Source organism: Equus przewalskii, chromosome 4, assembly GCF_037783145.1.
Source record: "Equus przewalskii isolate Varuska chromosome 4, EquPr2, whole genome shotgun sequence".
Classification (NCBI taxonomy): Eukaryota; Metazoa; Chordata; class Mammalia; order Perissodactyla; family Equidae; genus Equus; species Equus przewalskii.
The window spans coordinates 70195765-70223241 of record NC_091834.1 but is presented as its reverse complement, the minus strand read 5'-3'; the positions used below and the strand labels follow the sequence as shown (position 1 = coordinate 70223241).

General features: G+C 39.9%; 2 protein-coding genes across 11 annotated transcripts in view; one reads left to right on the top strand and one right to left on the bottom strand.

Annotated features, from left to right (window-relative positions):
* Window positions 1-26439, bottom strand: part of ZNF277 (zinc finger protein 277) — a 118343-nt gene extending 91904 nt beyond the window's left edge. The window contains exon 1 of one of the 4 annotated variants that reach the window (XM_070617604.1): window positions 26135-26439. In XM_070617604.1, the coding sequence (XP_070473705.1) occupies window positions 26135-26225 (91 nt within the window). In that variant the 5' untranslated portion in view covers window positions 26226-26439. The remainder of the gene's footprint in view (window positions 1-26134) is intronic. The other 3 variants (XM_070617606.1, XM_070617605.1, XM_070617607.1) reach the window with 3 other exon arrangements.
* An 18-nt stretch (window positions 26440-26457) lies between these two features.
* The window catches only part of DOCK4 (dedicator of cytokinesis 4), a 435939-nt gene continuing 434919 nt past the window's right edge, over window positions 26458-27477 (top strand). For all 7 annotated transcript variants that reach the window (XM_070617599.1, XM_070617602.1, XM_070617597.1 and 4 more), the window contains exon 1: window positions 26458-26863. In XM_070617599.1, the coding sequence (XP_070473700.1) occupies window positions 26827-26863 (37 nt within the window). In that variant the 5' untranslated portion in view covers window positions 26458-26826. The remainder of the gene's footprint in view (window positions 26864-27477) is intronic.

Sequence of the window (27477 nt, the reverse complement as noted above, 5' to 3'; positions counted from 1 at the left end):
ATTTCTGCATATAAGACAGGAGATAAATTTTGGGCACTGAGATAGCTGAAGTTATTGACAGCTGAGAGAAATGGCAAAAAATTTCAAATTAGACTTATTTCAGAAAATCCATACTTTGTTCGCTATGACTATAATATGTAAAAATCTCTTATCCATTCATTCCAAAAATATTTACTGAAAATCTACAGTGTGCTAGGCACCAAGCTAGGAGAAAGGATTAGAGAGATAAAGACACGACTCCTGCTCACAAAACACAGGTAGGGACACTATCAATTACAATACATGAGATTTGCTGTAAATGATGAGATGTGCAAGGTATAGGGAAAATCCAGGGTAAGGAGAGCACCTAAGTCTGCCAATCAAAGTCTAAGTAGTGTATTATCTGAACTAAGACTTTAAGGGCAAATATGAGTATATGAGAGGAGCAGACCTAGCTGGGGAGAACAGGGTGGCCATGGGTACTTCCAGGAGCAATATGACAGAAAGGCAGAAAGACAGTATATTCAGAGAACTATGAATATGACTGATATTCAGGGATTTGACCCCAATAAGGAAGCATTAGCAAAGTCCTTGTAAGATATAGAGAGGGTCTGAATTAGGGCAGTGGTGCTCAAGAGGAGGTAGCAAGTGCCACATGCTTATCAGGCTTAAATGGGTGATCACAATCATTCTGCTGCTATTGTTTCCTTGGACTAACTGACCTCTGGATTCCTGACCAGATGAATCTTACTTGTTTTGATTTCTGAACCCTGTTAGCTCTTTTTCATAATGCCTGACTGCCTGGCTTTCAGGTCAGACCTGACCACCGACAAGTGCAACTTCTTTAGGTTCTCTTCCAACATCTTGGTATACAAATGGTTCAGCTTTTGTGATAACCAGCAATTTTAAATATCTTAACTTTCAGACTGCCTCTCTCCAGCTCAAATTTCTGCCTGGATCTCCAAGCTCCGGGTCTTACCTGCCTCTTAAAAACTTTACATAACAAGGTAAACTTGTCCTTTTTGCAATTCTTTAAGTCATGGCCTACAAAAGATCCTTGCTTTTACTGCATGCTTTTGATGTGTTTTAGGATATAAAAGATGAATTACTTACTACATGCAGAAAAGGTACTATTTAAAACACTTTCAAAAAGGTGGATACTTGTCAGCCTCCACACATCAAAACATAAGAAATAACAACAAAAAAAACAGAAAAAAAATGCATGCTTTTATAGTCTGAGTCATCACCTATTATTATAGACAATGGCAATTACTTGCCTTTTTCTTACGTTTGTTAATAATGGATAAAGATTAGGAAACATTTCTTTTCAGTAGCTAAAATCAATCAGACACTCTCCACTGCCATGTTTTATCTTAACACAAATTGGTATTCAGCTAATATTTCATAGTACAAATAAATTTAGGTGACAAAAACAAACTAAATAATTTCTAATCATGTTAGCAGAATCCATCACAAACTGGATGTGATGTGTGGTCTACTACAGTACTGTTTATCCTGTACACCAGTAGTTTTCAAACTTTTGTGTTTATGGGAATCACCTGGAGGACTTGTTAAAACATAGTTCTGGGCTCCATCCAGAGTTGCTGATTCAGTAGGTCTGGGGTGTGGTATGTGAATTTGCCTTTCTAACAAGTTCCCAGGTGATGCTGACGCTGCTGGGGAACCATATTTTGAGAACCACTGTCGTACACCAACACGGAGTGTGAATGTGGGGGAGGAGGTGGTATCCAACTGTGGTTTATCAACCTCAAAAAAACCGGTCGAAATTAGAGACTCTAATTCTATTCAGACAGTTTAAGAAGTTAAGTCTAGATCATGGGAGATTCCAAAATATTGATTTCTTTTAAAGAAAGAAAGTAATAAATGCAACTGTGTTCCATGGCTATTTTAACAGAGATTCTCTGTGGGAAAGCTTAAGATGTTGCAGTTTCATTAGCATTATCCATTGTTGCTATGGGGACCAACTGGCGACGAAATCAGCACACAAGAAAATAAAAAGGGGAATTGATGAATTAAAAAAACACAAAACCTAACATTTCTAAGAAAATAAAGCCAATTCATATTGCCCATTATCAGGCATTTATATAAATATGTCTCATTACAATGAGACAAAGCCACATATAGATCTCTCCATCTTTCGAAGATGCATAATCCCTTCGCAATTCAGGGAGGGAAACGAAAACAAAATCTTTTTAAAAGGAAGAGAAGGAAAAGTGGCATTATGGGCTTTTATTAAGTACAGTCAGGTAGGATGACCCCTAGGCTAGCGGCTATGTGGAAAGGATGAACATTTTGCCCAACTGGATTCAGTTTTGCAGAGTAAGGGAATTGGAGGGCTCAGGCAAGGATGACACACAGCTCTGGGGACTGAGGAAGGCAGAATAGATGGATGGCCTACTCTGTTTCTCCAATTATGAAACTAAGAAGAGACAGAGAGGAAAAAATACCTTGAAAATAAACATCAATTCTCTATGTAAACCGCCTTGCACCTATATCAATTTCCCTTCTTCAAGTCTGTGTTCCTCACATCAGTTCCTAAGATTAAGAGCCTAGTGCCTCCCTATTTTCTTTTTCAACAAATCTCAACTTTTCTGCCTGCTTCTCTAGCTTTTACTTAATGTCTACCCACTTTCCTTACTCAATTTTATTTCTCACTGTGTTCCATATTATCTATGTCCTTTTTTCTTTTCATTTCTTGTTTCTTCCCTCCTTTCCATCTATTTCAATCCTGCCCAGCCTTCCAAATACTAACTTGAGGAAGAATTCCTACTTGGAGCTTTCCTCTCCTTGTCAGACTCACAGTGGATTTTCTCTTCTCTCAATTTACCCCATGTTTACATGCTAAATTTAATGATTTTTAACTGTAATCCTAGATGCCTCAGATCTCAAGGGAGTCTCACTGGGGACAAAGAGACAACCAGAGGAGATGGCTTTTTTGGCCTCCTCCCACCATCTTTAACCAAAGAAGCCCAGCTATTACAGGTTTTATATATTGGAATTTTGTGTAAGATAACGTAGAAATAGTGCCATGACTTAAAAAAAAAGCTTGAGAAATATTGCTCTCTAATATACCAAACAATTTGTTACTTAATAAAATATTGTTACTGGCATTTCTGTTCTACATGTATATGTTTTGTCTCATAAATTATACTTGAAGCTCCATGAAATTAGCTTATCTTTCTTTTCCCCCCTGTGCTCAGCTCAGTGCTGAGCCAAAGGAGTGCACTCTGTTGACTGATTCATTTTTTAATCCATTCTGCAAATGATCTGGCAAAATTCATACTGAGGGGACATATACTGAGGAGAGTGACACAATATACTACCTCTCTGCATAGATTTCTGAGGAACAGAGGCCTTTCCAATGTCCCTCAAAAGAGGCTGGCAAATCAGCAGTTAGTTTGTGAGACTGGCCGAGTTTGGGGACATATAGCTAACTTCTCAATCCCATTTATGCCTTTGGGGTTTATATAACTCTTTGTACACTGATGCACAAATACACGAACTGGTACATTTTGCTGAACTATATGCATTGCTAAGGCTTCATTTATGTTTTTATTTCGTTATTAAGAAATATAGAGCTAGTGAAACAATCATTGATGTCATTATTTCCTTTGGATTATAACTACATTTGAGATGCAAGAGGTTAGTTTATTGCAAGTAAGGAGAATGAAGATAAGGCCACCAAGTGGAATACTGAACTGAGAATAAAGTGCCTTTGTCACCATAGGGCCCTGCTGTTCTTTAAGCATTTCCTTAAAAGGGTGAGTGAACAGAGCAGGAAAGCATGATGATATTGTTCCTGTGTCTAGTACAGGAGTAGAGTTGTGGTTTTCTTGAGTCATTGAGAGGAAAAAAAACCCTTCTCTTCTAGCAAAAAGATACATTATACACAAGCCCATACTGTCTCTAGGAGAAAAACAACTTTGCCTGATTCCTTAAGTCTGTCAGGGTAGAACAGCAAACCTAGAATCTGGGGACCTGCAATGTTCTCTGCCAGTGATACCCTTGGACTTTAGACAAAACATTTGGTACTTCTCTGCTTCTGTTTCTTTATCTAAAAAAGCAGTGATGCGCACTCCTCGAATGAAAGAGTTAGGCCTCTATATTCAAGCGCAGTGGCATAATATGGATACAATAATGACCATGAGATACAGTAAGACACTTAAGATATTCACCATTTCAGGCTTTGCAGTCAGTCAGTGAGTGCCCAGAGAAACAAATGAACAAAAAAATATTTCCTAAGCACCTCACTAAAGTGTCTTAGGAGCTGGGCTAGCTACTGGGCATAGAACAATGAGTAAAACATCGACACGCACAGGGAGAACACTATGTGAAGGTGATGGTAGAGATGAGGATGATGCACCTACAAGGCAAGGCATGCCAAAGACTGCCAGCAAATGACCAGACGCTAGGAGAGAGGTATGGAACAGACTCTGACTCACAGCCCTCAGAAGGAACCAACTTTGCTGATACCGTGATCTCAGACTACCAACCCCCAGAACTTTGAGACAATAAATTTCTGTTTTTTAAGTCACCCAATTTGTGGTACTATGTTATGGCAGCTGCAGCAAACAAATATACTTGCAAATGTGGAATGGAGCTTCTCCCTTGAAATGCCCTGGAAAGGACATGAGAACAGGATCTAGGAGGCCACATCCACACAGAGTGGAAATCTTCCTCACTTCCTTCCCTCTGCCTGCTCTTCCTTTTTTTCTCTTCCTTCCCCTGCTTTCAACCCATGTGAGAACTCCAATAACAGAGAAGAGTGGTTGGAACTCAGCTAGCAGTCTCTCTCACCTTCACCTAGCTGCACTGGCTATCAGACCTGATGGATCCCAAAGCGAAGAATGGGTCGACTGCTGTCAGCGTCATGGGGTAGAGGTGAAGGGATAACTGAATAGAGGAAATGAGGACTTGAAGAACCCTGAGCCAAAATGACTGGAAGAAGAGTAGTCACTAATCATCAGAAAGCCAGGTAGAGGAATAAGTTTCTCATGAAGAGTATTTGTAAGGAAAAAAAATTGTTTTGGACACTGTAAACAGAAACATTTACTCAAAAGATATATAATTTGAGCTCTTCTGTGCCAGTAACTAGGTATTCAAAGTAGAAATAAAATAGGATTTGTGCTACCTTTCCTAGGTAATAGTGGGTGGAACACATTACATTTGTGAAAATTGCTCATAAAAGCCTTTTGAAATTTTTTTCTAACCATATAAGTAATTGCATATTAAGAGGCTTTAAATGACTAAATTATAAAAATTATTTTTAAAGCATATATCAAGATTATAAATAGAAAATGTAGATTAATGGCTTATGAAACATATCAACTAATCATATGACCATCAATTCTAATCTAGATACTTTAATAAAATTAGGCAACTAAATGACATCATAAATATAGAGATTGTCAGGTGTCTTACTAGAGAGAAGTAATAAAGAAAACCATATACATATATGATTATTAAACAAACCTCATCTGATTAGGGAAAATACACCTGTTCTCCTTCTACTCTATCTCTGTATATATTAATTTATGTCTAATAATTTTTCTGTTTTAATTCTAAAACAGTTGAAGTTACTGGTACCCAGAATGTCAGTGAGTCCACCTTGATGAATAGAAGTATATTATGATAAAAAATTACAACAGAAAAAAACTATTTTGACCCTCAATAAGTTACATAAACAGAGAACCTAGAAGGAAGAATATCTGTTATGAGAAATATGGGTGAAATAGTCAGAAATATAAATATCCATATATTCCAATCGGGTTTAAGACCTCACTCACTGTCACACGAAATATGTCTTATTTGCACAGAGACCTTTTTACAGTGTAAATGTTTCTAAAATTGCTTTTTGGGTTTAAACTTAAAATATTAGATTATACTTAATTTCTTTTTCTTTCTTTTTTTTTTTTTTAAAGATTTAATTGTTCCTTTTTCTCCTAAAGCCCCCCAGTACATAGTAGTGTATTTTTAGTTATGGGTCCTTCTAGTTGTGGCATGGGGGATGCCACCTCAGCATGGCTTGATGAGCAGTGCCATGTCTGCGCCCAGGATTCGAACCGGGGAAACCCTGGGCCGCCGAAGCACAGCGCGCAAGCTTAACCACTCGGCCACAGGGCCAGCCCCTGTGCTTAATTTCAAAGATGAAACGTGAATAGTTGTTAGTGAAAGAGGATTTGTAGAATTTCTAGGGTCACCAAAACTTAAGGTATTTACCATAGCACTCACAACTATTTTAGCCTTTCCTTCTAAAGCTTACTGCCAATTGTACAACAGGGCTGCTTCATTAATACTGACTCACCAGGAAATTCCCTTTCCCTTCTACACTTTATTTACATGTTCAACTATAGAAGGAAGAAAATAGAGATTACTGAGCCCAAATTTTTAAAGGTTACAGGAGACCTAGAAGGGTATCTAGGTGACCCACACTCTAAACATTGAAAAAAACTAAAGCCCAGAAAAGTTCAAACACCACTTGCCCAGATTAGCGCCTGGTTCCAGCAGAATCAAAGAACAGTACCTGAAAACAGCCCATCAGAACAGATTTCAAGAGATTATTTATAAGCTAAAACAAAGAGTTACTGCTGATATTTGTCTTTTTTTTTTTTTTTTATAAACTCTGATGCTGGAAAAATCAGCAAGTAACTCAAAAAAAATCTTGAAATAGAAGAACAAAGCCTCACAACCGATTTCAAAACTTCCTAAAAAGCTGTAGTAATTAAGACAGGGTGGTACTGGCACAAGAAAAGATCAATACAGATCAATGGAAGAGAATTCAGAGTTCAGAAGTAAACCCTCAAATTTATGGTCAATTGGTTTTTGACAAAGATGCCAAGACAATTCAGTTGGGGAAACAACAGTCTTTTCAACAAATAGTGCTAGAATAACTGGATGTCCCTAGGCAAAAGAATATATATACAAAAATTAAGTAAAAATACCATTCATTCAAAGCAGATACTTAAAATGAAAGTGTGAGAGAATCTGTGGTGTGGTATAACGATAACACACTAACAGTAAATAGATCTAGGGGTTTCAATGACAGTGCTGCTGCTAAAAACTAGTTGTGTGACTTGTGCTTTTTGCCTCGTAATTTGCTTATCTGCTAAATGTAGTTGACACAGGTGATAAAATGACATCAAGCATGGAATGATGCTCTAGAAAATATGACTTGCTAATGATGTGGGGAGGACTATGGAGGGAAGCCAGTGTGGCACTGGCTCTGCAAGGACAGTGTCCTCCAGTAGCTAAGAGGCAGGGAGAAAGAAGATGGAACCAGGGGAGCCTCAGCTTCAGCCTTGGACATACAGCACACAGATGTCGAATCCCATCCATGTGGCAAGTGGCAAGTCAGGAGTAACACCGACATAACTTACTGAGTATCTGAACACAAAATACAAGTGCAAAGTGTATTGCAGTCACAATCCCAATACAAGAGCTGAAATCAGAAACTGATAATGAAAATGAAGCATTAAGAAGAGGAAAATGCTGGGTTACCTTTTGGGTGGGGGCAAGGAGTCAGCAAGACATTTCACAGAAAAGGTGAAGGTCATATCTAAACTAAGTCTTGAGGAATGAGTAGGGGTTGCATGGTAGAAACGCTGAGAAAAGATATTCTAGGCAGGGAGAACACACGAATTGGTTAGACTGGTTAGATGATGATAAACTTTCTCAAAATATGCAGTGATAATGGGAGTGGATTATCCAAGTAACTTCAGGCTTTTAGAACCACGAGCCATCACCCTGAAAATTACAAGGTACTCCACTGACGACAGACAAAACTTCAGCGTAGTGAGATTTATGTGGTAAGAACTGCATCACTACATTCTGCACTTGGGCACTGCATAAAACATTTGATACACAACTGCTCTAACAACAAAAGTGCTATTACAGTGCTATTCAGATTCAGGATTCAAGGGGATCTTGAGGAAAGGACACCCCAGAGAGCAGTCAGTTTCAACTCTTATCCACCCCTTGCAATGCTTAGATTATCATCAACTAGTAATGTGTGCTATTATTAGTGCACATCAGTAACCTCAGAGAAGTGGCCTCACTTCTCAGTTATTCGTTTGTAAGCTGGCTTTCAAATTAATTCAAATTAGGTAAATAACCTCAAAATAGGTACTGGAGAGGAACACTTGAAAATTCAGAGCATTATCCTACATGGATTTAAGTGTTAATCCACAAACTATTTCAGACAGACTATTTTGTTCTAATTCTCCAAATGGACGCATCTTATTTGATTTCACAAGGTTTCCTCTGTTGTCTAGTTGACACCTTGTTCCTTTTTCTTGCAATTCATGTTGTCTTTACCTGAGACTTTAATCCCAATTACACTGACTCCCCAACCCTATCTTAATTCCCCAGATCTCATTATTCACTTTTTAAATCATCTGCCCAGTCTTTAATACATGACACTTACGGGACAAAGGCTTTGCAATCACTTTAGTTAAGAGGAGAAGATTTTTTTTGGTGGCTGTCCCTGGCTGCTGCTGCTGTTTTCACCAAGGGAGCTAACTGGATAAAAACAGCAGAAAACCTTAAAACTGATACCAACCTTCTTTCCTAACGGGGTGGAAGCTATTATCCTGTTTTTTGAAATAATAGACTAGATTTTTGCCCCCAAAATTATGTATTTCAAGCAAATATACTTGATATTAGGAATGAATACACAAGAAAAGTTGTACATTGATCAATTGAAAAATTCTTTGAATTAGGAAAGTTATATGGTTATCTTGATCCCAATACAGTATGTAAAATAGTACCCTGCTGATGTTTGCTAACTTTCAGAAATGAAGAGAGATATCATTCACGTTAAAGAAAATTTAAAGAAAAAGAGTAAAAACATTCATAGGAAATGAAGTAATCTATTATAATAGTAAATTATCAAAATAGAAAAAAAAATAGGGTAATGGGGAGATGGGAAGGAGCCAAAAAACAATTTGAAAAATTGCAATCCATCGTTAGGACCAGACAGCATTCATCAGAGACTTTGGCAGTAACTAAGCTACTTAAAAAAAATGCAGTTTATCACCAAAAAGAAGTACTATAGTGGAAGATTAAATACCTCTGAAAATTGGCTAAGGGTGACCTTGAACTTATCAGTTGTGCTAAACCAAAATAAACCATTTGCAGTAGATATGTATGTAAGTTTTCAGCAAGAGAAAAATTATAGCAACAAACCAGCATTTCCCCTTTCTGGTTTATCAGACTAAACTTCACCCCAATCAACACATCAACACTTTAAAATAGTTTTTAGTTTTGCTATACACACTCATATATAATTTTAAAGACACACAATCACTCTGCCTCCCAAATGATATGGGGTCTTCTCTGAAAATTCCTAGATTTACAGAAAATCTGGAGCTTGATTAGGAGTATCTGATAAAACTCTCCATGGATCAAAACAAAAATTCAGAATTGCAGGGGTATATGGCCATTTTTAATTATGGAAAAGATAAACTTTGAAATTTCTTAGAAATAATTAAGAAAAACATAAGTTTAAAAAATTTACTTTCATCTAGAAAATTAAATTTGAAAGTGCAGATTTCCACAGGACAGTATCAAGTGAGCACTCAAGGAACAGACGTTAACTTCTCCATCTGTGCCTCTTAGATTATTCCTTTAATGTGGAGCTTACACCTGAGGAGTGGTTACAAGTAAGGGAGAAAAAGAAAACCCTCAGCTATTTCTATGGCTGAAAAGCAGCAGGAGATTAAATTAGCGGGAGCCAGGCAATGAGGAACCTTGAATGAGATGTGCTTTCATTTTGGGCTTTTTCCTATAGGCGTAGAGAAATCACAGCTGGTTTTTGAGCTGGAAGGATACATGATGGTTTACACATTTTAGTAAGACTTATTTAGCTTGGCATCCAGTTTGGACTGCAGAAGGAACGTGCTCTATTAACAAGTCTCTGGACTACCTGCCCTGCCGCTATGCATCTTCACATTAGGACTGCTACAAGGCTGTTTCTATCCAGCAAATCTGATTCATATTGCTCATCCTCGTAAAACACTCCCCCCATCATGTAGGAGTTAATCCACTTTCTTTTGCATGGCCCACAAGCTCCTTAATACAGCCCTTGCCCTGTTCTCGAGCCTTGTCTTCTACTCTACTGAGTCATCAGAGGCTTTGAATAATATGCAGGTGTAGGGCATCTCCAAGCCTTTCCTCAAGCAGCTTCCTCTACCAAGAAGGCCTACCCCACCTGGCAAAGACCTGTGGCTAGTTATCACCTCCTCGTGAAGCCTACCCTAACCTCCCAAATAGGTTAGAAGCACAGATGACAGTTATCTCGCTGTTTCAGTGTCATTCTTTTATTGCACTTCTGCATTATCTCCTTCTAGTAGACAAGCAGCACCTTCAGGACAGGAACTTGTCTGCTTCTTTTTGGTGCCTTTAGGACCTAGCACATAATTAGTACTCAAGAAATGCTTGCTGAACTCAAGAGCTAGGGAAGATCAAAGCGTCCTTTTTGATCTGGAAGGAGAACTGTCTGTGTGCTCTCTTCTTTTTAATTCAGGAGATTCTGCTAACTCCTACTAATTGCTTTTAGAGACCATTTGGCTTGATGGAGAACAAAGATTCAAATCTGTGAAACATCCACATCCACATAAATAAGGGCTTGAACATTGGGCAGTTTCTTGGTTCTTATAAAATGGTTATAGGTGTAGTCGTTTATTTCGTCTCCCAATACTTCTCTCTGGAGCCTGAAGCTTTAAGCAGTTTCTGAAACGTCCCTGGATGAAACTTGGCTCTTTTTTTGCATATTGTTTTTATGCAAGCTGTTACTCTAGGCTCAGGTACTCTGTATCCGTCTACATGCCTGCTGGAGTCTTTCCTAGTCCTCTGATCTCTCTTACTTCTTCCATGAAGCAAACTATGACCACCACTTTCAAGCAAATATTTTCTCTATCCATTTACTCAAAGTTTAACCTAGTTACTGGTATGTGTCTCTCTTCTCCAATTAGACTATAAGCTCAAAGAAGACAGAAACTGTCTTATGCTTTTAAAACATTTCCCAAAGTGACTTATCCCTATGTCACTCACAGACGAAATATTTTATAGATATTTAGATTAAATGAGAAGTGACTGACAGTTTAAATGGGGAAGAGGCTAGTCATACTACAAAGGATACAAGACCACCAATCAGTAAATCCAAAGATGATCACTTCATGCAGGATATCAATATACCACTGCTTAATTTATATGTATAACCCTTTACATTTTATAAAAACATCTCCTAAATATCCCACTATTACCCTGCAAGATAAGAAAGATTATTATTTCTGTCTTAGTTATAACAAAACAGGGTTCAGGGAGTGTGATTTATTTAAGGTCACACAACTAATATGCAAACCAGATTCTTCTGTTTACAAATTCAGTGTTCTTTGCACTACTCTATACTCTTTATTATGAGACCAAATTTCAAGGGCTGTAAGCACAAAGGATACACTTATAGCTATCAGTCAATAGGCAAAAGAACTTAGCATGTATTGTGTACAATCTGAGAACCCTAAAACAATAAAAGATAAGGAGAGTAGAAAATAACAGTGATGGAAAAGCCCCAGCATAAAAAGACTACACTTTTTTGTGTGTGAGGAAGATCAGCCCTGAGCTATCACCTGTGCCAGTCTTCTCTTTAGTATGTGGGATGCTCCCACAGCATGGCTTGATGAGTGGTGTGTAGATCCACAGCTGGGATCCGAACCTGCAAACCCTGGGCCACCAAAGCAGAGTGTGCAAACTTAACCACCACACCACTGGGCCAGCCCCAAGACTACACATTTTTTTATTTTTTTCTCCCGAAAGCTCCAGTACCTAGTTGTGTATCCTAGCTGTAAGTCATTCTAGATCTTCTATGTGGGATGCCGCCACAGCATGGCTTGATGAACAGCGTGTAGGTCTGCACCCAGGATGTGAACTGGCAAATCCCATGCCAACAAAGCAGAGCAGGCAAACTCAACCACCTGGCCATGGGCTGGCCCAAAAGACTACACATTTTTAATAAGCCCTAACCAAATCCTCAGTGGTGACTTTGTGGAAAGAATTTAATATTCATGAGAACAATAAGGTTAATGCGTACATCCAATGTCCATAAAGTCAAGCAGCAGGCACTATCTGCTATAGAAAGCTTACAAAAGAATGAAAAAGGACTACCCCAACTCACATAAAAACACGCACTCACCTGTGTACACATGCCTTGGCCAGATCAGAAAGAAGACTATCTGGAAATAAGGGAATATCTTCAAATATGTAGTGGATTGAGGGGTGACCCACAAGCGATATCAACACTCGGAATCTTAGAATGTGACTTCATGGGTCTTTTCAGTTGTAATTAAGTATCTTGAGGTGAGATCATCCTGGATTAGAGTGGGCCCTAAATCCAATGACTGAAGTCCTTATAAGAGGCAGAAAAGAAGACAAAGAGACGGGAGAAGGCTATATGAGGATGAGGCAGAGATTAGAATTATGCTGCCACAAGCCAAGGAAGACCTTGTGCCACCAGAAGCAGTAAGGAAGGATCCTTCCCTAGAGCCTTTGGAGAGAGTGTGGCCCTGCTGACATCTGGATTTCCGACTTCTAGCCTTCAGAACTATGAGAGAATAAATTTCTGTTGTTGTAAGCCACTTAGTTTGTGGTAATTTGTTATGAGCAGCCTTCGGAAACTAATACAGCATATATTAGTTGAACTAGTAGAATTAAAATTTCTCTCTCTACAAAGTGGGATTCTCCTAGATAACTATATAGTATAATATGAGTAAGAAACGTTTTTTACAAGGAAACGTTTTGTTGTTTCTACAATGAAACTTGTAGCTTATTCAGCCTATGGTTCAGGAACGGCTTCACATAAAAAGTGACATTTAAGCTAAGATCTGAACTATGAGTATGACAACCAGAAAGAGAGAGGAGGTGTATATTTATAATGAGGGTTGCAATATTTACGAAGTATAACTTATGAAGGATATAAGTTAAAAAAAAGATGTCCACAATTATACAAAAATATGTTTGAGTTTCCACAAGTATGTATGAATTTCACAGCAGGACAAGGATTAGCTAATATTAATAATGTTATAATTATTATTATTATTATTTTTTAAAGATTTTACTTTTTCCTTTTTCTCCCCAAAGCCCCCCGGTACATAGTTGTGTATTCTTCGTTGTGGGTTCCTCTAGTTGTGGCATGTGGGACGCTGCCTCAGCGTGGTCTGACGAGCAGTGCCATGTCCGCGCCCAGGATTCGAACCGACGAAACACTGGGCCGCCTGCAGCAGAGCACGCGAACTTAACCACTCGGCCACGGGGCCAGCCCCAATGTTATAATTATTTTTGATAACTACCCATAAATAAGACGAATTCAGAATCTGCTTCATTAATGTATTGTCACAAGGGATATCAGCAAACATGTAATTTCAGAAAAAGATGACAAGACAAAGAGAGCAATCCAGTTGTCTCACTTATACGCTGCTTGCCTAAATCAGTCTACTTTGAAACCACATTTAATGTAAGTGAGAATCCTGAAGAAATGGAGACTTGCCAGTTGGCTCTGAATACTGCTAACTAGAACTGAATAACAATGGATCCATGAATCATTTCTAAGCTGTTTAAAAAAGCCTTTCACTAAAAAATTCCTCTATATTCCACTCGTTGTAGATTTTACATCAAAGAGATGCCTGGATTCATCATTTCATTAACAAACAGTAATTCAGAAACTCTGACGTTTCTGACAATGATGCCACACGCAGGCAATTAAAAAAAAAAAACGCAACTAACCTACATTCTTGAAGTCAATGAAAGCTGATAGAGGAATGTGAATTAAATTTTTATAACCTTAAATAATGCATTAAATAGCTATGGTTACCTGACTTAACAAGAAACACAGGCTTGAGTGCTCTGGAACAGCAGGTCAGAAATTGGATACTTAGGAATACTTTCCTGTTTTGTCATTCAATATTCAATTCTCAATTCAAATGTACTAAGGAAGAGGCATTAAAATAAAGAAAAAAGACACCAATTTGAAGAGTAAATGTTATATTATGCTAAAGGGGTAGGTTTTGTTTATACAAATATTTATTTCAATGCTACCTTGGACATTTTCAAAAGAACTCTTGCTTTTTAGATTTAATGGGGGAAAAATGCTCCTTAGAGGATGTCACATCTCCTTGAGACAGAACAAATGGTTATGTTTGTTGTTTTTATCTTCTGCTTAATAGTCTACACTTATTTTTTACTCCACTAAGGGCATGAAGTAAAATAGGAAAGCTATAAAGATGAATGACAATGGTTATTATTACAGACACAGGGTGAACAATCTCTTCTTGAAGATGTTCACATATGGAACTGTTTGGGAATGTCTAAGCTCTTAATAAATACGATCTGTTTAAGGGGAAGATGACCCTGATCAGCATTTCCCAAATCAAATTCCATGGAACACTAGCATCCCATGAAATGTTAATAGGGGCTATTTGAGAAAAAGGTAGTGTAGTCAAATATTTGGGAAACTGCATTATAATATTTATCTCTTGAACAGTCACAAAAATTAGCATACTAAAATTCTGAAGTAAGGAACTTACGTAACTTTATTTAACCTACTATTTGCAAATTATTTGATCATAAAATCCCCTTTGTGTAAAAAGGTATCATACTTTTCTGTCTTATAATTCTATGGAGTCCTGGAATACTGTCCTTAAAAACATAAACGGCATACAAAATTTACATTAGCCCTACCTACTTTAGTCACATAGACGAATAAAAGAAACAAGAACACAAATTTTTATGAAAATATATCAAAGTATGATAGCAAAGAAATGAATTTCTTTCCAGCCCATCACTTAAATGTTTAGTCATTTTTAATTCACTTAGGCTCTAAGAACACATAAATTTGTATGATTGGATTTACTCTGGGTTTTTATGGAATGAAAGAAAAACAGGATTGTGCTCTATTTATAGAAACCAGTATAACTACTGATACTTAAAAATATCATATTAATAGGGGAGAAATTATTAACATTATAACTTAATCTGTTCTGTCAAACTCTACGATGTTTCACAAGGAAAAAGATCAAGAACAGGAATCTTTGCAGAATCAAATTCCATGTAGTCTAGGAGTCATGAAAAAGAAAGGGTGTTATCACCTTATACTTGAGAATTATATTACAACTGGCTGATTATTCAGGATTAATGAGCTCAGGGTTAGGAGTTCAGTGGCCATATGGGCAACTGTAATGAGTTGCCTGGAGCTAAGACCCTGCCAGTACTGCCAATCAGCATAGTAGGGGTCTCTAAGTCCACTGGTGGTTTGGCTCTGCTCCAGCAGGGGACCACCTTGAGCCAGTGATTCTGCATCAACCCAGTCTTCTTGGCTTCATCTCCACCTGGGTCTGAGATGCCAGTCACTGGGCATGTGGGTAATTTCTTGGAACCAAGCCTCAACTTGTATTCCTTTTCTAGTAATGGTGTCCTCAATCTATTGCCCTGATTCCATAAACTCTCACTTGATGCCTCACCCTGAATCCATGTTCCTCTAAACTTGTTTCTCTCAGGCTTTTAATGACTCGAGTCCTGTCCCTAAAATCCAGTTAACTTGTGGTTGTGTTCCTGCTCCTGACAAAAACTCTCTCCTAGACTAAACTTTAGTCAGATTCCTTTGAACTCTTTTCTCCACTAGGCCTTGCCAGACCTGCATAGTCCAGTTTTAGCAATAAACCTGCTAAATCAGTTTAGACAAAATCCACCACCTTCCACATTGACGGGATTCCTCATTCTCTACTATCCTCCAGGCAATAACACCCTGGCCTGACTTCAGTAAGAATCTTATCAAGTCTGTTTAGCCAGAATCCCCCTGATGTTTCCTCTCAGTAATTTTCTATCACCCAATCTCCCCCACCTCCACTGCTCCCAAATGCTCTTTGGCCAAAAACCCCCACCTTTCCGTGTTGTATACGGAACTGAGCCCAGTTCTACACTGAGGTCTCTTTCACTCTATTGCAAATAGTTCCTGAATAAAATCTGTTTTTACAGCTTTAATTACCGCCCAGCTCTGGTTTTCTTTAACACTATCTACTACCAGATCTCTCCACCTGTCTGTACCCTAATTGATGGCTGTCTTATCTTTACGGTGTTTTCTGCCTGCAGTCAGCTAGGGCCTTCCTCATGTCAGAGCCCAGGTAGACCCCAATCTATCAAAGACAGAATCTTCATATACAATCTGCTCTGTCCCAGCATATTTTTCTAATCTCAGGAATTTCTTTACAGGACTGAGCTATCACCTGACTTCATTAACAAGGGCATATTATTAAGGTCTAGTGTGGGTCTTCATTATCTCTTGCTTTGGCAAATCAGCACATTGCGTGAAAGATGACACGTATGGAGCCATATTAAAATAGAGCTAGGGCAGCCATTTCAGAGGAATTGCCTTGCATATCTTGTCTTCTTTATCTTCCAAACTGGACCAAATCACCAACATTCCAAGAAGTCAGTAAGGACAAGATTATCACGTTTGTAAGGACTGATGAAATTGGACTTTGTTGATAACTGAGTATCTAACCAATCTACGAAATACAAACCCAATCTTACCTTATCTAACACCAATGAACTCTTCTTTAATACAACTCACCTCATCTTCCTCCCTTTTTTTCATAAAAACCCTGAGCCCTTCTCCTGTAACTGGGACACTATTTGGGTTTCTATCTGAATCTGTGCTCACGGAACTGCAATTCTTTGATCCCAAATAAATGCTTACCCTCTTCAAGTGGTTTCTGTTTTTTGTAGGTGGACAACTGTTACCTGATTAAACTATGATCTTGTCATTTTCTTCCCTCAAACCTTCAAGCCCCATAATCTGCAGAGTCAGGGTCTAACATCTGAGACTATATGATCTAGCTTCAATTTAACTACTCCCATTTACCTACCATTTTCTCCAGGCAAAATGAATTGCTTTGTTACCTGCTTTTTCTACTGCTCCCTCCCTTTGCCTAGGCCTGTAAGGCTTTTCCTTATTTCTGCATATCCAAATCTTACTCAGTTTCAAGGCTCAGTACCAACTGCTGGGCATAATCTTTCTTTCCTTCTTTTTTTCCCAAGTTTTATTAGCTTTTCATTTAACTTACTGCTCTAATTTTTCTCCCTTTTACTATGGTTATCGTTAAAACATGACTCACTGGCTCGACAAGTCTCCTTCTCTCTTTTTTAATTAGATGGTATTTATTTACTTATTTTATTGAGGTATAATTGACAAATAGCATTGTATTAGTTTCAGGGGTACACACAATCTCTTTCTTGCTCAACTGCAACTTGACCACTCTGATGGTCCCTTACACTTTCTACCTTATAATATAGTTATTTGTGTACTTCCCTATTTGGCCAGAAGATACTTGATGGCAAGAACTATCTTGTTTTCATCTTTGTTTTCTATAGCATCTAGAACACAGAACACAGAAGCTTGCACATAGCAGATGCTGAATAAAATTTTCTGAATGAACAAAGTCTCAGTTCTATTAACAGCTCTTTCAGATTTGCACTGTTTATTAAGAAATGGAAAGATGAGGGGATGGGGTGAGACAGGATGCACACTAATATCTATCTATATGTCATCTATTGCGGTGGTTCTCCACCAATTTTCTAACTTGATACACCTGATTAATGGCTCTCACATGTGCAACTAATTCTTAAGGGCCTACCCAGATATATAGTTTTTCTTTTTACACGGACTCTGGGATATGTATAATATGGTCTCCCTAGCTGTAACCCTACCTTCTTTTTTATTAATATTTGGAAGATACAGTTGAAAGGATGCTAATATAAGTGAATTCTCTCATTTACAAACCAGGAAGTCTTAACCATGACTGCAAACAATTTCTCTAAAATCAGAGAGTCAGTCAAAAGCAGAAGTGGGATTAAAACCCAGGTCTTCTGACTTCTTGTTCAGTGAGCTTTCCCCTAAACAATTCTTTTTATGATCACTGCTGCTGGAAAAATAACTCAAAGTCCCAGTAAATTACTAGCATTACTTTCCTTCATGTGGGTACATATTTACAATGCTTTCAAGAGTCATTCATCAACTGGTTTGTGAGAAATTCTAATAAGCTTTCATACTCTTTTTCACCTTCCTTTCCTTTCCCTCCCCTCCTCCATTTGTGGAAATTAGTTGTATGGTGCTTCAGCAAAGATAGCTTGATTGATGTTATGTTACTGTTCAGCAACACTTCCTGCTATTAATTGCTTTATAATGGTAATTACGATTAGCGGTACAAGATATTTTCTTTTCTAATTGGCTATTACTGGGGAATAGCAGCTTGTTACATAACAGAAGATTGTGTTAAATAAATAACCACAATTACAATTCCGAAGTCTTTCTCTTAAAAAACAACTCTCTCTAAGTTTTTGGATAAAAACACTAAAAAAAAAATTCTTTTAAAGACAGGGCCTGTGTAATTACTTGGGGGAGGGTTTATCTTTCAGTTAAGAAAAAACACGTAATGAGGACAGTGTTAGGGAAACTAGGAGAAGGAGCATGCATTTCCTTTCTTTTAAAAATAAACACATTTAAAAGCTTTACTATGCTCGGCAACTCAGTCAAAGCATACAAATTACTGTTTCAAATGTATCCACTTCTTCCCACACTGTGATATGGAAACAGAAAGGACTCTCCAATTAGCTCTGGTAAACTATGAATGCTGAGGCCCATCAACTACATTGAAATGTCCCCAGGGATAACGCCAGGGTTCTTCATTTGAGCTCCATACAGCACCAAGCATGGAGCCAATCCACGGTCACCACTAGACCAACACCAAATGCCAACACAGTATGGCACTGTTCCAGAAGATGAGTTTATCCAAAGGTGTATGTGACAGAGTTTACATATTATAAAATCAGGGATATGCCTTGATTCAAACTCTCATGTTGATTAGTCTGTAATCATTTTAAAGTCATATCCAGACTTTTGTAGTAGCCGTAGCAGCAGCTGTCATAATAATGAGGTCACATGATGTGTTCAAGGTCACACAGGTTTTAACTGATAGCTACCTCTGAATCCAGTTTGTCCAATTCCAAAGACCCACCACTGCCTCTTGTGATAAACCTTTATCATCAACATCCTTCATCCCTATATTTTCACAGGGCATCAAGGTTTACAGAATGCTTTCACATTTACTGCATATTACTCAACTTCCCAATAATACCAGCAAGGTAACTAACTGTAGCATTTTTATGATCAAGTTGAAGCTCAAAGAGGTTAACTGATTTCTCCCAAGTTCATACTGCTACAAAGTAGCAAATTCAGGATCAGAATCCAGGTTTCCTGACTCCTAATTCAGTTTTTCCTTCCACACATTCTTACTCAATGTATTGATTAATTCAAATTACTGTACATGGAGAAAGCCTAATAGTATCCCACGTTAGCTTATATCATTTAAAATATTCTACCACTTCTCAATTGTTGACCCCTGCAAGAATGAAGCAAAGAGTTAAGTCCTGTTTAATTCTAGAAAACCTTACTTGGTTCCTAGAGCTAAATGTATCACCCAACTCCAGTTGGCTATCTCACAAATAAATGGCACTGGTAACAAAGAGTATAGGCTGAGATGTAAAGAGAGGCAGAAGATTGATCAGTCAAATGCATCACCACTTCTGGAAAAAGCTGCCCTGCTCACCTTTGGCTCAATGAGGTCACTAGAACACACTTGTTTCAGCAAGAGATGACAACTCTTTAAGTTACTGTCAGTGAAATGCCAACCCATTCAGACTCTGATGAGTTCATTAAATAAATCATAGCAAAAGTGAACCCTAACTCTGTGGCAAAGTTCTCCAAGAACAGCTAATAGAAGCATTTAAAGAGTCAGTTGCTGGAGATGACAGTTTACGTACACTGCTTTTTTCTATACACCCATGGATTTATGTTTAGAAGAAAGTATGATTTTTATTATATGAATCTTATCAACATCATCTTCAGTTTTACAAGATGGGAAGTGTATGAGTATGTGTTGTGGAGGGTGACACTATTCTTTTGCATGAATAGAAGGTCTATGTCAACACAATGAGAAGTATATGTAAACCCAGCGTCTCATACTACAAGTACCTACCAAATTCCTCAGCAGACACCTGGTCATGAAATGGAGAAGACATATTAAAGTTGTAGCACTCAAAATCATCACCTGTATCACCTCTGGCACACATGCCAAAGATGTCCCTAGACCTATGACTGAAATAACAGTCACCATTTACTGAAGACCAGGCTACTATATCTGTCATTTCACTAATCATTTTAACATTTCAGCAAGAGAGACATGACTATTACCCATTTTACAGGAGAGAAATTGAAGTTCAGAGGTTGATTAACTTGCCTGTGGCTGGTAAGTAATCAGGATTTGATCCTAAGTTGGCCTGACCTCAACATGTACACATACACTCTTTTCTCTATACCATTTTTCCTTTCTATAGTAACACTAGCTTTAGAACATATTTATGTTTAAGGAAAGTCTGTTTCAGACCTCATCCAATGGAATTTAGTTACTATGAGACATCATTATAATAGTTAATAGGATAAAAGTTCTCCTTCAGTTACTGTGTGACCTTGTGCAAGCTACTCTTTGCACCAGTTTCCTCATTTGTAAACAAAATGGAGATAATATGAGTATCTATCTCAAGGATGTTGTGAGGATTAAATGAAATAAGACTTGTAAAAGCATTTGAAATAGTACCTGGCACCTGTTACTGCTCAACAAATGTTAGCTACCACCAGCATCATCATTATTACAATAGCTCCTCTTAATATCCTACAAGCTAGGTCCTGTGTATTTTTTATAGGAAAATAAAAGGGTGTTCTGGAGGAGGCCCCTTCAGAATCTTACACCAAACCCGGAAGACTAGGTTTCTGTAATTTTTTTTCGTCCATGATATCCTCTGGCCTGTACCTTGCAAGGCCATCCCAATATGCAAGATCATCTGAGCTTCTTGCTGACTCAGAGTGTGGGTGTATGTGTGGGGAGCCAGGAACTGGATTTGAGGGGGCAGCACTGGGTAGGAGTGAGAAAGGGTACGGAAGATAATATAAAAGGCTTTCAGAGCACATAGTTACAGTACTAGTACAGAGTACCAACAGACACTGACAACCCCCAAATTCCAGGAATGCATGGGCAGCCTAAGCAGTTAACACCCACACATTCCTAAGCTTCCCCTGGGTTACACCACAATTTAGATTGCTTCCTAAGTGAATACTACACAATCAGAGAGCAGGGAGTTTTAGAGTTCAGTCAGGCATACCTTTCTATTGAAAGCAACTAATATTTATTGAGGTCCAACTTTATAAAAGGAAATATGTTGGGCTTTCATAAGTATATAATTCAATGAAATAATAAAAACTCTGTGAAGTAGGTATTATATCTATATTTTCATAAATGTAGCACATGTGCAATAAATCTGTTACATAACTACTAAATGTCAGAACTGAAATTTACATACAGTTTTTCCAAGATAGCGTCTAGTCCTCTTTCCACTATCATGTCAAATATATAAGACTAGACTTAAGCATTAATGCTGGAAATAAGATGATAACCTGTGGAAAATTGGATAACAGCCATACAAGGATGGAAGACAGATTTTTTTTTTAAAGATTTTTTTCCTTTTTCTCCCCAAAGCCCCCGGTACATAGTTGTATATTCTTTGTTGTGGGTCCTTCTAGCTGTGGCATGTGGGACGCTGCCTCAGCGTGGTTTGATGAGAGGTGCCATGTCCGCGCCCAGGATTCGAACCGCCGAAACACTGGGCCGCTTGCAGCGGAGCGAGCGAACTTAACCACTTGGCCACGGGGCCAGCCCAGAAGACAGATTTTAAGGTCTATGTAGCAGTTCATTCGGTTATGGGTTCAAAGTTATAAAGGACAGATTTGAAGTATTCTTTTATAAAATTTAATCATTATCTAAATAGCACTAAAACTTCATTCAATAAAAAAACTGAAAAACTATGCTAAAATGCTAACTATGAAGATGATATTCTGTATTTTCCAGTTGGTATGCATAACTTTCACAAGCATAAAACATCTACTCAGCTTTTTATTCTATTTCAATTCCTCTGCTTAAAATAGCTGCCATTCCAAGTACTCTGAATAAATTTCAAACAGATTCTAACCATTACATGGTTATAGAGTGTTTACTACATGCAGCTCTGATAAGCACTGGATGCATAAAAGTAAAATAAGACAATTCTTGCCCTCAAGAAGTCCACAGTCTAATGGGGTAGACAAAGCTGCCAACAAATAACTAGAGTCTGATAATGTGTGAAAATGGAGATCTGGGAAGGGAAGCAGGGTGACTGAAGATGAGGCTGGAAAAGTAAGTTAGAAGCTTAAATGCCACATGCAGAATTTGGACCTAATTGTACATGCATTATAGTTACACCGGAGTTTTCAAATGCAGACCCACAAATACATTTGTGTTTTAGAATGTGGATTAAAGTGGGGAAAATCAGTGTGTGAGATTGTTAGGAAGGTTTTGCAATTGTCCAGACTAGAATTCATTTCTGGTCTAACATTCATTAAACACTGACAATGTGCTACGAACAGAGTCAGGCAGACAAAAACGTATAGGAGGTTCTGGTCCCCAAGAGTGCAGTTTGGAATATGGGGGACACAGGTAACTCAGCAAAGATGGTGAAGGTTAGAAATAGAATAGTAGCTGGTGAGATAAAGAGAAAGAACAGGTTCAGAAGATTATTTCAGGCACAGAAAAACAAGGCACGGTAACTGATCAGATTCAGGACCTGTGGGCAAGATAGGAATCAAGGATTCCCAGGTTTCTAGCTAAGGTTTGATGCCATTTATTGAAATAGGACATACAAGAATGAGGAGTTGACACCACCTGCTACCCACATTTCTTCTAAAGACATCACAAATGAGTTAATAAGGTCTCCAGAGGAAAAGCATTATAAATCCAAAGTAGGATAACCATGATCATCATCTCCTAGGCATGCATTTGCAAGGAAAAAAGTTGACTCTGTCAGAATATTACAGCATGAAGGCACAGGTGAACAGTGTCAGAAGAAATCACCTCAGTTACACAAAATTCTGTAAAAGTACTGCCAATTAACAAACTATAGATGTGCTATCTTAGTGCTTTCTAACTAAAAACAATAAAAGAAAATAATACCAATAACACACCCTCAAATGTGAGAAATGTTGAGTCTATTTACTACCTGTTCTTAATTTTAGGGGACAACATGAAATCCTAGTTACTGTTCAAATGCATGGAAAGCAGTGTTGTGAAAGATAAGGGACTCTCCTGGAGAGGGATGGCACCTCAGAAAGTCTGTCAACACGGGTCCCGGGGAAGGTGCTGCACCTGCCTGCATACTACCCAGTGACTCAGTCTAGCAGAAATCTTCTAGAATTGCAAGTATTTCTATAAAAAGACTCCCTGGTCCCTTCTGTCCCAGGATATTAAACACGGAGATTGACATTTTAATTAGAGCTAGAGAGAAACCTCTTAAAAGAGGCAGTTTTCAAGAAATTAAGGATTTTACAGGGAAAGACATACTTGATAACCTAAGTGGCTGCTTAACAAAAAATATGAATGTTTTTAATATTATTTCCACCCAAAATGTGTATCACTTTGCTGGCTTTGAAAAAAATTGGATGAAGTCTCAGAATGATACATAGGTTATTAAGGAGATTTTAAATCATACCTTTACCTTTTAAGAATGACATAAAAATAAACCATTAAGCTCTTCCACTGACTGCTACAAAATAGTGAGACAACTGGGCAGTTCTGAGCCAGGGTGAGGAAATTTTTTTTTTATGTTACAGATACAGCAGATTCACTGCTGCTCAGTACTTTTGTTGAAAAATGAGAACCCACAATAAAGCTTTCTATCAGTTACTCAGTTCAACCCAATAATCATTTAAACATTGGTCTTAGATTAGTAATTTCCTCATAGTTGGTGAGGATATGGGGAAAAGGACACTCACATGATACTGGTGGGAATGTATATTGATACTCTTCAAGGGGAAAATCTGACATCTATTAAAGTTTTAAACATGTGTAACCTTCGGCCCAGCAATTCATCAAGAAATACACACCCCGGCGTGGGCCCCATGGCCTAGCAGTTAAATTCAGGTACTCTGCTTCGCTGGCCCAGGGCTTCGCTGGTTTGAATCCAGGGTGAGGACACAACACCACTCATCAGGCCATGCTGAGGTGGTGTTCCACACAGCACAACCAGAAGGACCTACAACTAGAATATACAACTATGTACTGAGGGGCTTTGGGGAGAAGAAGAAGAAGAAGAAAAAAGATTGGCAACAGATGTTAGCTCAGGTGCCAATCTTTTTTTTAAAAAAAGAAATACACACCCAGCGGTCAAGTATATGTATATAAAGCTGTTCACTACAACATTACTGAAAAACTAAAGCCACACTATATGTTCATTAATAGGAAAATGGCTAAAGTATGGCACATTCATATTTTGGGATACAATGGGTACAGTTCTTAAAAAGAAGGAAGCAAACTAATGTACTGATATGCAAGAGCATCTTTAACAGATCATTGGGAGAAAGAAGGTGTAGATCTTTGACCTTACATAGAATAATCCCTTTTTTATTTTTAAAAAATCTAAACCATACAGATGAGTGTCATATAGGAATACGTTGGAAAGTGCACCCACCAAACCCTTACCACTTGTTATTTTGGACAGGGACTGTGTGGTGAAGGAATTTTCATTTTTTTACCTTACACACCTCTGAAAGGTTTGAAATGTTTATAATGGAAACTTTTATAATTTTAAAATAACTAATGATTTTTAAATGTTCTACAATGTTTTTGAAAGGCATACCCAATTTTCCTTTTTTATGAATTAATCTGTGAGATAAATTCACCAAAGATTTCATCTTTAGATTTTTAAACTCATAGCCCTCTGGAACTTTGAAAATCTGGAAAAGCTTAACACTGTAGTCTGTTACCATCACCTAAGAACCCACTACATGGCCAACCCAATAATGAACTGTCTAGAGTGTGGGTATAACTCAATATTTAACACAGGAGCCTACCAAGATTTCTTTGGTAGAGGTATTGAAATAATTTCAGGGCCAGGGAGTTCCACTGATGACAAGTGGGAAGAAATTGCACTTTATCTCTGTGCTGCTGAGATGAAAATTTAAGATTAAACGTCAATTTAACCAAGAAAGTGGAAACAAAGAAAGAAACAACATAACAAAACTAAACACCTCAAGGACTCAGAAACAAATTTAAGCCCCAAAACATGTCCATCAGAAAAAAGACAGCTTGCAGTGCTAAATGACATATCAAGGCAAAAAAAAGAAGGGGAGGCAGGCGGGATAGACTAAAGGTAAGAGAATGGAGCTAGGAATGCTAAAGACAACCTCTCTGCAGCTTTCAAAGTCTGGTTTTTGATCTCTACAGTGGATCAGAGAACAACTTGAAAGTCAAGTAGAGCCAAAGTAGCTGTGATGCTTTTCATAACCCCTTGAAATTTCCTCTGAAGCCACGAGTGCAAAACACCACTTCCTTTCCTCTTTCTCTAAGGACGAAGCCTGGGAAGATGTCCCAGGCTCCACAAGCAATCCTGGAGAACGCCAGGGGCAGTCAACAAGCGACCGAGGCAGCGAGAGGCACACACTTCCCCTTCGGAGGCCGTTCCCGCCAGCAACTCAGCAAATCTGTAGAGCGCAGGGTAGTGACCAGTCTGCAACTGGAAATCCGCCCGAACCCAAATAAAACAAATCTCCTGAGGCCAAACCAAGCACACCGAGGCGGGGGAAGGGCACTTCGAGGAAAATGAGCTGCTAATCCCGGAGTTATAATCACACACGCGCGCGAGCCTGACTTGACCCACACCCACTCGGCAGCAAGCGCAAAGCTGGGAGCTCCAAATGGAAGACAAACGCCCGAGGAACCTCCCTGGCTGCGGGGAAGGCCATTCCAACTCATTTTCTCTTCCCTCCCTCGACAGTTCCCTCTAGTAGCCGCCTCCGACCCCACCCCGTCCCGCTGGGCCACACTCGTGGCCCCCTCGCGCCCAGGTGGCCTCAGAGCTGGTAGGCTCCCTGGGTCCGCCCGGCGGTCACTTGCACTCCCGGTCCGAGAGAAAGGAAGACAAGCCACCTGCATCTCAGAGGCACCGTACTCACCCTCATAACTGACACCCCCGGTTCCACTACGGCTGCCATCACTGTTCTCCTCCCCTCGGGCAGCAGCCCCCTGGGTCTTGGGAGCAGCCATTACGCGGGTGAAGAAAAAAGGGAGGGCCGCAAGGCGGGGCGGGTGCGGCCTGGAACCAATGGAAACGCGACTGGAGGAGAACGCCCCATAAACGCAGCGTTTCCTCCACGCCCACGCTGCACCGTCACGCTTTGGGCCAATAGGACGTGGCGAGAGGACCCTAATCCCCGCCCGTAACCGGTAATGCCACGCCCCTTCCAGGATGGAGAGGCCCAGAACTACAATTCCCAGCGTGCTGCGGGGCTCTGTGCGGGGTGGGCTGGAAGAGGCGCCGGCGGGCGGGGGTGCGCCCGAGAGTGCCCCGGCGTGTTCGCTTAGTTCAGTGAATCAGAACAATGACTGCGCCGCCGGGTCCTCGGGAGCGCGTCGGAGGACTGTGAGCAGCCGCCGCCGGGAGAGCGGCGGGCGGCGCAGCCTCGGCCGCGCAGTGTCAACGCCGGGCTCGGGAGCCTCCAGTGCAGACCCTGCCCAGCGCCCGCAGCCCGCGCGGAGCCGCCGGGCTCCAGCGCTGCAGCCGCTAGTGGGGAGCTGTGCATTGTTGTGAGCCGGAGAAGGGGCGCGGGGATTACAAAGCCCGAAGACCCGGGATTCCGCTTTAGCCATGTGGATACCTACGGAGCACGAGAAATACGGCGTGGGTGAGTCTCCGCGGGGCGAACTTTTATTCCGCTCTGGCTGGAGAGGGTGCGCATTTCGCGTCCTTGCCCCCGCGTCCCTCTCGCTCCGCCGGGCTGGAAATGCCTAATCCTGGCATCGCGCTGCGGGTTGTGGCTTTGCCGAGCCAACTCCGAGCAGAGGGGTGCGCGCCGGGGTGTCGCCCCTCACAGCTCGATCGGCGCTCCCGGCACCGGCTGCCGGAGTGCCGGGACGTCTGTGGGGAGCGCGTGGCTAGTCCGCCCGCTCCGGGCTCTGCCTGCGGAGTTTGGAGTGGCGACGGGGCGTCTGTGTGTCAAGTTGGAAGAGGAGGGCGAACGCCGTTCCTCACCCTCCTTCCTCCTTCGCCAAAGCGGCGGGGTGACGGCAATGGACTGCAACGATTTCCCAGGGTGGAGAGGGGGACGACAACAACCGCGCAGAGAGAACACCCCCCAACACAGAAGGGAAGCGCAAAACCTTCCCTGTGGCTCCCATCAACATTCCCGGAGTGCGGAATGTGGCACGGTGCTCAAAAGAGCCGCTCTGACAGACCGAGCCCGGCCCGAGCCTCCCTCCTCCCTCCCTTCCCGGGTTTATGGGGTGTGTGTGTTGAGGG